Here is a 10,559-nt window from a genome sequence, read left to right on the forward strand (position 1 = left end):
AGCACAGTGATAATTGACAAATTGCTGCTGATAATTTATTTTTCTGGCTGAAAATGTTTTTTTTTTCCCCCATTTCACAAACACTCTCATCCTTATAGGGTGCGATCGAGCGGTGTGTTTAAGGTCACGCTGCTGGAATTTAGAGTGGGGAAGGAATGTTTGCGCTGACGTCATAGCATAAGTGGTACAACTGCTACTGTTTTTGGTTTCTTATAAAATATCAGCTGTTAAATTACAATTTGTATTCCTTGGCATGAGACGAGTACATTTCCAGAACCACAAAATTTGTTAAGCAAATTAAATGATTTGAGTAACAAGCTGGAAGCGTTAATTTAAATGGGGGGGAGGGGTGATGTTGAACAAGTTATTGTGTGAATTTTAATATTTGCTTTTGACAATGTTAAAATCCTCATTGTGCACACTATTTCCAGAAGGTTTTAAGACACCTTGAGTTGATTAAAACGGCTGGAAGCTGATACATTGTGGAAATCGATGTCACTTGCTAACAGTAAAACTAGAGGTAACCGTCAAGATTATTTCAATGTACTTTACCAGAAGCAAAATCAAAAGCTTTTCAGTACTTTTGTGGGCTGATATAATTTCTCCATGAAATGGCCCTTTGACAGCAATTTCTCCCATCCTGGCTCTTTTCCAGAAGCTCCATTTAGTTAACAAAGACCTCTCTGTTGGCGCTGAGAACCCATTGCGCTGTCAGGAACAAGTCTGATATTGTTTTGTCAACTGAGAATTCCATTCATTAATCGAAACCTAAAATGGACATCCTTCAGCTGTGTTTTTATCTGTCAATTAAGTGTGAGGTCATCAACATTTTTTTTCCATTAACATTAGACAATTTTGGAATGATGATAGATAACTGTTTTACTGTCAAGGCACATCGATTCCACAAAAGACGGTGATCCAGTCCCAGCACTGTTTGCTCGTTTTCTGGCATGATGAAAGTCTGCTGCAAAGAGGCGTGATTAACACAAGTGCGAACACATGTCGATCTCCAGAGAAGACCTTGAAAGTCAAAATTTTCTCGAGACTTGTCGAAGATACTTGAATTTCGCAGTTCTTTTCTACAGACTTCACCTGAAAAATTCTTGCCTCATGACCTGGATTTCGAATTTTTCTTGAAGCAATTTTGACATTCTTCCTTGTCGGCTTTGGCCGCGTCCGTGACTTTTTTGGGGGGGGGCAATCATCGCTAGTCGATGTGTATTTTGGGCCAATTAGCCCTTTTATCTTGCAAAGAGACTTGGTTCACTTTAAACTTCAATCCTTGCACAAATTTGGGTTTGGAGATCTTCAAGAACTTCTCATTTCATCATCCCGTTTCATTTCGGATAATTCCAGATACACCTGAAAATGACAACACTCATTTTAGCTAGAATTAGTTTAGCATTGTTTTAATCCTGTCTCTTGGTCAGCAGACTTGATTTTCTTGAATATTTGAAAACCATTCGGTTTACCCAAAAGATGATGCGAATGATCCAAAAGGGATCCGTCATCATCTGTCATTATGATGACAAAGGCAATTGATTTCCTCATGATACGTGTGTTTAAGTGGGAGTGATTGCTGGATAAGTGCGTCTGTGTGTGTCCGAGTGAGTGTCATGTTTTCTTTGGATTTGTGTACGTGCAAACGCGCCGGAAGTCGCGCTGACACTCAACTTCTCCCGTTGTGCAGTGTGAGGAATGCCAGCGGGCTGACCGCCGCCGACCTGGCCCACGCGCAGGGCTTCCAGGAGTGCGCCGAGCTTCTCTCCAATGCCCAGAACTTCCAACAAAACATGGCTCAATTCCATAACGGGGCCGTTCTGAACGGCACCGCTCGCAATGGGGATCATCACCATAACCCTACAGTCCAGAATCGTGGCTTCTTCAAGGGTATACCTAACAGAAAGAGATCTTTGGATGAGCAGGAAGTCAACCCGGTGAAGAAGGCAAGACCAAATGGTGGGTGTGAATCACAGCCTCTGTTGTACGAATTAAAAATGGAATATGGATGTTGAAATCCATTTGCGCTGGAAGCAACATAGGGTTAGAGAGACCCTTCCAGTTCTAATTAATTGGTCAGCCGTTGCTGTATGTGGTCACTACTGTGGAAGCAGCAGGTTAAGAAATATAAATTGTTCTACTTGGCAGCAGCCAGCAGAGGGCACCATTGATTCAGGTTCAATTCATAGCTTTAACAGGTTTTCTTCCGTTACAGGTTCAGATCAAGTGCAAATGTGCGATCAAATTATACTAAGAACCTTTATTTATTTATTTTTTTTAAAAATCATTTTTAAGGCCGTGTAGGGACTCTGAGTTACACAACAAATGTATAGATGCCTGTTTTTCTAAATCATAAGTTGTATTTTAAAAAGGAGACTGGTAACAAAGAATGCCTGCAATAGCTTAATGTTTTGAAAATGCTTTTGGTATTATACCTATTCACATGATTTGAATTTTGTGATGATGCGATATTTATTCTGTGGATAACGATACAGTATTTGCAGATATAAAGTCTGCCACCAGTCGGTTTGATTCAAAAGACTGATTTTAATACAGTATGTACACATAATCAGTTCCATTTTACTCAACACAATACAAAGCAATTTTGACGTTTTTGACAATTTAGATGCGGAAACAGCGGAATCAAAAACGGCATATCAAAAAATTGTATTGATCGATGTTTTGCATATCCATCAATTTGTTAATTTTTTAATCGATGGACCGATCCTAATGTATCATTACAGCCCTGGTCAAAAGACGTCACGGCAGGATATGGCCCCCCAACTGTGATTTCGACACATATGGACTAAAATGTTTTAACCAGCTAATGTTCGCAACCCAGACAACAATATGCGTGGACATGTTTCAGTCTTCAAAATTAATCATAAAATTCCGCTTTTGAGGTGGATATTAATTCATAGACCACTCAAAAGGATGGTGCAAAAATTCACTTGCTGTCTTGTTCTTGTGGAGGACACAAACTTAAATTGCTATTCCTCAGTTATATGTGGAGAGATCAAAATTATTTTTTGTCTCCGGGCTCATTAACTATTCATTTGTTCATCTTCCGAGCCCCTTATTCCGGGGATGCTGGAGCCTATCCCAGCTAAATATGGACAGTAGGCGGGGTACACCCTGATTTGATTGCAAGCCAATCGCAGGGCACATGGAGACAACCATTCACGCACACTCTCATACATAAGTAAGGAAAACTTATTGTTTAGTTGGCCTACAAAGTGTGTTTTTGAGATGTGGGAGAAAACCAAAACACTCGGAGAAATTCCACCCGAGCACAGGGAGAACACACAATTTCCACACAGAAAGGCCAGAGCCTAACTGTGAGGTGTACTTGCTAACCATTCATCCATCATGGTGCTGCTGGTTAATTAAATGCGTTTAATTGTGCAGTTACTCTAGTAATTGAAAAGGCAATATTGTGTCACATCTTGTTTGGGTACCAAGTGATAATACTTCATTTGAATTTGTTCAAAATGAGCATTAGATTGGCAATGGCGTACCACAAGCAACACGTCACTTTTGCCCATTAATATTCATGACAATGGCAATTGTGGCTAGGCGGGTCAACCTCTCGTTTGTCCCCAATAGTAAATGAATGGAAATGGTGTACGGAACGAGATGTTTACTGAGCTAAACCTACCAATTCTGCCCGAAAATGTTGTCCCTGGTGCCAAATTCACTGGTAAAGATGTGGAAGAACATACAAATGTTCGGTTAAAGTCTAAGAGATTGGTTGAGTGTCGCGGGCTGAAAAGAAAGGGAAAACGAGCCAAGCGGACCTCATCCAGAGGTAGCTTCTTTATTGACACCTTTTTCTTGTGTGCATTGCCTTACGCCACTGACAATTCTCCTGTTTCAACAATCTATCCTTTACCACAATATGCCCTGTCTTTCTTATATATTATATCTTCTGGTTGTCTTACGTCTCTGACCGTTCTTAGGGCCAATTTACATTTCTATTTTCGTGAGGCGATCACAAATGCTACTCGGTGACAGCCAAAAAACACTTAATTTTTTTCATTAATAACAAATCTTAATTCCATAATTTATTAACACTTCCCCCTTACAGTTGTTGTTTTTTTTTTACAACAGAAAAGGTAACAGTGGCAGTCAGATACCATTTTAGTTTTTTTCAGGTCATTCATTGTCAGACAGAAGCATCACGGCAGTACGCCACGCTAAAAAATAAGTAAAAATATCCAAATGGCCTACCTCTTCGTCCTCTGAAGGACCATGGCCACCAACAAAATGTTTACTGCATATGAAATGTGAATGGCTTCACCTTGCCGGCATTAAACTGGTCTTTTGGACGTCCGCGCAAGTTGATCCATTCTTCATATTTTTTCCTCTGAGTTTTTTGGTTTCGGGAAACGTATGAAGAAAACCTCCTTCATATTTCGAAATGTCTTCCATAGCAGCAGTGTTTTCTCGGCATGTTCTTTTTTGAAAATAAGCAGAAATAACATGATTTCTATGCGAGAGGGTGTCGAAAATGTCCCTTTTCCACATTATTATGGCGACGTCAAGGTCTAAAAATAATTCGTACTATACGCTATTGTGGGTTAGCAAAAAATGCTAACAGCTCCCCTTTCTGGTGAATTTTACGATTAAAAATGGAAATGATACAGATTTATTAGCTATGCTCACTTGTTTTGTGAGCCTATAATTCACAAAGGCCTGTTCTTTTTTTTAATTTTTATAAAGGTCTGGGCATGCCGCTTGAACCACAAAACGGTAACGAGCTACAGTTTGGTGCTGGAGACTTACCAGTGGAAAGCATGGAGTTGGCGTCAACCGTGACCTCAGGTGGGCCGGGACCCTTTGCATTGGGGCTGAATGGGGTGGCGCCAACCAACGGGCCGGTGCCCTTGGATCAGTGGGAGGACCAGGGGGGGCGGAACGTGTCCCAGCCTGCTTCTAAAGGGCTGGAGGTCTTCAATGTGACTTCCATGCAAACGCCTTGTCGCTGCACCAACTCTTACGCTTATTTGTAGAGAAGCCGCTAGTGTGTGGGTGTTTCATTTGTCTTGTACATATTTTGCTATTGTCCTGTTCTGGGTTCATTGTTAGCATCCAACATACATAAATGCTAATGTTAGAAAGCTTTGTGTAAGCTTTTCTACTGTTATGTAGCTAATACCAATCAAAATTATGTTAAAAAAGGACTTACTTTGCACAATTTTTTAGGACATTTGTATTTGAATGGTAATAATTCGGCACCAGACTCCAGTGCCTTTTGACTGGGAGGGTCTGAGGCCCTTCCAACTCAAAAAGGATTGGCCGTCTCCGTAAATGTGTAATATTTTAAAATAATTATTTGTCATAATAAGTGGTAAGTAAACGGCAGCTAACCAGTCAGTGCCGTAGAATGTTCACATCAGACAGAAAAAAAAAACTTGGTTGACTAAATGTTGATTAGTAATTTTTGCAATTTACATGTAAGTAAGTATTTTGTAATTGGTTCGCTGCTCAAGATTTGCAAAAAAATTAAAAAATAAAGGAAGCCTTATTACTTGAGCTGTTATTGGAACACATGTGCTTTTTATCCTCCTGTATTGAGATTGCATAGTATGGGATTTGTGTTGGTATATGAAAGTTGGTGTATACTGATGAGCGGGTCTAACCTTGTAATTAATGATGTTGCGTCATTAAATGTTGAGCTATTTTATACACTGTTTTTCTTTGCTTTTTTTGACCCATTCCCTGCTAGCTAGTGCTGGGCGATATGGGTCATTTTATTGCTCAAATAAATTGAGTTATTTCGGGATGAGTTGACTAATCGGCTTTTATAAATCGTTGTAAATGTTGTTTACTGTTATGTTTAAACGATATAATTTAACTGGAAATAAGTGTTATGAAATGCTGTGATTGTTTTCCAGTGAAAAGACTTCGGAATTCGGAATATTTACAGTAGATAGCCTCCCACTCACTTTTTTCCCTCCATCAAAAAATAAAAAATTGTACAGAAAATATTTACTGATTTCCTTCACGTAATGTAGTGTATACAGAGAATATACTATAAATAAAAATAATCCATGTTTTTATTGAATAAAAAACATTGTTTTTAAAACACTCATATGGTAGTCCCCCGGTGCTACGACGTACCCGACTTGCGTGATTTCGACTTTACGACACCAGTGTTTCCGCTGCCGTTTTGTCGACAATTGCGATCTTATTTTTTTTATTTTATTAATATCACATATAATACATGTTTTTGGATAGTTATTTTGAGATGTGGTTTTTTTTTAGGGGTACTTAAAGGGTTAATTCCGATATACGCGGAAATTCGGATTACGTTGCCAGCGTAGGAACAGAACTTGTTCGTAACCCTCGGACTACCTTTAATTTTAATGATAATTTTATTAATATATTTCCAGTTTGTTTTGTTGAGGGGAAAAAATTCTAGTCAATATTTCATATTTTCGCTTCATAATTATATATAGACTGCTGGCCAAAAGTATTGGCACGCCTGCAAGATAATGCTCAATTTCTCCCAGAAAATGATTGCAATTACAAATGCTTTGGTAGTAATATCTCCATTTATTTTGCTTCCAGTGAAAAAACACAAAAGACAAACAAAACAAAAAAAATCATTATTATTTTACACAAAACTCCAAAAATGGGCCGGACAAATGGTTTTTTTTTAGGGGTACTTAAAGGGTTAATTCCGATATACGCGGAAATTCGGATTACGTAGCCAGCGTAGGAACAGAACTTGTTCGTAACCCTCGGACTACCTTTAATTTTAATGATAATTTTATTAATATATTTCCAGTTTGTTTTGTTGAGGGGAAAAAATTCTAGTCAATATTTCATATTTTCGCTTCATAATTATATATAGACTGCTGGCCAAAAGTATTGGCACGCCTGCAAGATAATGCTCAATTTCTCCCAGAAAATGATTGCAATTACAAATGCTTTGGTAGTAATATCTCCATTTATTTTGCTTCCAGTGAAAAAACACAAAAGACAAAAAAAAAAAAAAAAACATTATTATTTTACACAAAACTCCAAAAATGGGCCGGACAAAAGTATTGGCACCCTTTAAAAAATCATGTGATGCTTCTCTAATTTGTGTAATTAACAGCACCTGTTACTTACCTGTGGCACATAACAGATGGTGGCAATAACTTAATCGCAGTTGCAGCCAGTTAAAATGGATTAAAGTGGACTCAACCTCTGTCCTGTGTCGTCCTGTGTACCACATTGAGCATGGAGAAAAGACCAAAGAACTGTCTGAGGACTTGATATGCAAAATTGTGAGGAAGCATGGGCAATCTCAAGGCTACAAGTCCATCTCCAAAGACTTGAATGTTCTAGTGTCTACCATGCGCAGTTTCATCAATAAGTGTAAAGTCCATGGCACTGTGGCTAACGTGTGGCTAAGATGTGGACGGAAAAGAAAAATTGACAAGAGATTTCAACAAAAGATTGCGCGGATGGTGAACGTCGACTAACATCCAAACAAGTTCAAGCTGTCTTGCAGTCCGAGGGTATAACAGTGTCAACCCATACCCCATCAACGTCTGAATGAGAGGGAATCTATGGTAGAATACTCAGGAAGACTCCACTTCTGACCCAGAGACATAAAAAAGCAAGGCTGGAGTTTGCCAAAACTTACCTGAGAAAGCCAAAAAGGTTTTGGAAGAATGTTCTCTGGTCAGATTAGACTAAAGTAGAGCTTTTGGGGAAAAGGCACCAACATACAGTTTACAGGGAAAAAAAACGAGGCCTTTGAAGAAAAGAACACGGTCCCCACAGTCAAACATGAGGGAGTTTCCCTGATATTTTGGGGTTGCTTTGCTACCTCTGGCACTGGACTGCTTGACCGTGTGCATGGCATTATGAAGTCTGAAGACTACCAACAAATTTTGCTGCATTATGTGGGGCCCAGTGTGAGAAAGCTGAGTGTCCCTCAGAGGTCATAGGTCCAGCAGGACAATGACCCAAAACACTTTAAAAAGCACAAGGAAATGGTTTGAGAGAAAACACTGGAGACTTCTAAAGTGGCCAGCAATGAGTTCATCCCTGAATCCCATAGAACACATGTTGAGAGATCTGAAAATTGCAGTTTGAAGCAGGCACCCTTCAAATCTCAGAGACGTGGAGCAGTTGGCCAAAGAAGAATGGTCTAAAATTCCAGCAGAGCATTGTAAGAAACTCATTGATGGATACCGGAAGTTGTTGTTCGCAGTTTTGTCTAAAGGTTGTGCTACCAAGTATTAGACTGAGGGTGCCAATACTTTTGTCCGGCCCATTTTTTGAGTTTTGTGTAAAATAGATTTTTTTTTTTTTTTTCTTCATTTGCTGTTTTTTCATTGCAAGCAACATAAATGAAAATACTACTACCGAAGCATTTGTAATTGCAATCATTTTCTGGGAGAAATTGAGCATTTTCTGACAGAATTGCAGGGGTGCCAATACTTTTGGCCAGCAGTGTATTTATATCTAATACATAAAATATTTACCATAAAGAGGCTCAAAAGCTTGTTCTGTTAGGTCTTTTTTTTAAATACCGTATTGGCCCGAATATAGGACGGCCCTGATTATGAGACGACGCCCTCTTTTTCAAGACTCAAGTTTGAAAAAATACTTTTTGAATACCAAATTAATTTTTATACAGAAAATAATTACAGTACATCTGAAACAAATTATTATAACAATATATTTGAGAGAAAAAACGTTATTTTGCCTCATTCAAATCTTAATATCTGAACATTTAAATATGTAACTAAGTGCAATCACATTCGTAAATGAATGGCTTCTGGTTTTTGTAATGTAAATAAACCAATCTATTGTGATAAAACAACAAAATTGCAATAACTGCATTCACCATCAAAGTGAAGTCTAACTAACTAGTCTTGAAACAAATCTGAATAAGGCAAAACAATGCAATAAAATAATGCAAACCGGTTAAACTTGAGAGTAGCTGAGATCTGTCATGACGGAACATCGCTTCAATGATATCTGGCGTCACCTAGCGTCGTGAATGGGTATAATGTCTAGACAGCGAATATAAGACGACCCCCACTTTTTCAGTCTTATTTCAATGCAAAAAACACTGTCTTCGGGCCAATACGGTACATAGTAAAAGTTCAAATTGGACTATGTTTTGATCAAATGACTTAACCATTAACTATCGAAATGTTAATTTTAATAATGCCAAAAAATTTATTGTTGATTATGATATGTATCGCCCAGCACTACTGCTAGACCAGCTATATGAATATTATTCAGAGTATTGTGGTGTTTTGTTAATTAGAAAATTTATATTAAAAACTCCCATTAACCAATTGTCTGCCAGAAGTCCAATCCAGTTCAACAGTTGATTCTATCCCGTGAATGGTAGCGAATGAGTTAAATACTGAAGCACACGATCCACGTCCTAGAAGATTAAATTCCAAAAATTGGAACCTTACCTCGAAGCGGCATCTTGAGAACTAGTTCACCATGTCATCCAGTTCATACAAATGAGGTCGTGACCTATTTGGAAGCTTTTCTTTTAGCTTTCAAGAGACATTTTATGGATGGCAGTTCCACATGCCTGTTGAAACTTGCACACACGCTTGACTGTTTGTCTTTTCCCTCCCAGTGTCAGTGGGCATTTCCCCACTCGGTCATTGTCAAGCGCAGATTCTCTCGCCTGAGATCAGCCAAGTGGAGCACCAGAGGTCTGTTAAAGCGGAGCAGTTGTACAACTACACCCTCTTCAGCAGCATGCTCCTCTACCACGGAGCCTAAAGTTAGATGACTTCAAAAATCTTGGTTTGCCTTAAAAGCCATTGAGTCATGAGACGTTAGTTCCAGAACACATTTCCTGTTTATAAAGGGCAGGCCCAGTGTGGCTGTTTTGTGTTATTTTTGTACGGTTTAAGTGGTTTTGAGTTGTTAACATGATTGTTTGCTCTAAATCTTAAGTACGCATCTTTATTAAAGCACTGCCAATGTAAAAAATGATACACTGTTTTGAGTCTTGGGTGATTTTAATTATTTCTTTCTCACCATAAAAGTTAGGAGAAAAGCAGTAATGAAGTTGGATAAATTGTAGTTACGGTTAGTTTTCAAAAACACCAAGTAACTGCTAATTTCGGAAAATTATTGTGAAATGACAACTTGAAAAAATATTTTGTTTCAATTTTTAGGTAACACTATTTGACAGTGGTGTCAATGCCGTCATAATTATGACAGTCATTATTAGCATTAATGAATGTTCAAGACAGATGTCATTAAGTGTCATCCGGCAAATTTCGTCACTAACTTCATTTATGTACAGTCTGCATCTTTTACATCCATTCAGAAGTGACAGTTTTCCCTATGACACTTAATGATGTGTCATAACTTCGCATTCATTAATGCTTATGACAGTCTCATGTCATAAATTATGACTGTCTAATGACTAGAGGTGGGAATCTTTGTGCACCTAACGATTCGATTACGATTCAGAGGCTACGATTCGATTATAAATCGATTATTGATGACACCCCCTCCCCCCGCTATTAGCCTCTAATGTTTTGTACATTAGTTACAAAAACCGTTTAAAA

The 10,559-nt window shown here is 38.4% G+C and overlaps 1 protein-coding gene across 2 annotated transcripts in view; it reads left to right on the top strand.

The window, feature by feature from the left end:
* ankrd10b (ankyrin repeat domain 10b) overlaps positions 1 to 10,125 on the top strand; it is a 29,725-nt gene extending 19,600 nt beyond the window's left edge. The window contains exons 4-6 of one of the 2 annotated variants that reach the window (XM_057852393.1): positions 1,691 to 1,959; positions 4,723 to 4,824; positions 9,611 to 10,125. In XM_057852393.1, coding sequence (XP_057708376.1) covers positions 1,691 to 1,959; positions 4,723 to 4,824; positions 9,611 to 9,759 — 520 coding nt within the window. In that variant the 3' untranslated portion in view covers positions 9,760 to 10,125. Of the gene's footprint in view, positions 1 to 1,690; positions 1,960 to 4,722; positions 8,328 to 9,610 lie in introns of those variants that run through there. The other variant, XM_057852392.1, reaches the window with a different exon arrangement.
* Positions 10,126 to 10,559: the final 434 nt, after the last annotated feature.

The sequence above is a fragment of the Corythoichthys intestinalis genome, chromosome 12 (assembly GCF_030265065.1).
Source record: "Corythoichthys intestinalis isolate RoL2023-P3 chromosome 12, ASM3026506v1, whole genome shotgun sequence".
NCBI classification, from domain to species: Eukaryota; Metazoa; Chordata; class Actinopteri; order Syngnathiformes; family Syngnathidae; genus Corythoichthys; species Corythoichthys intestinalis.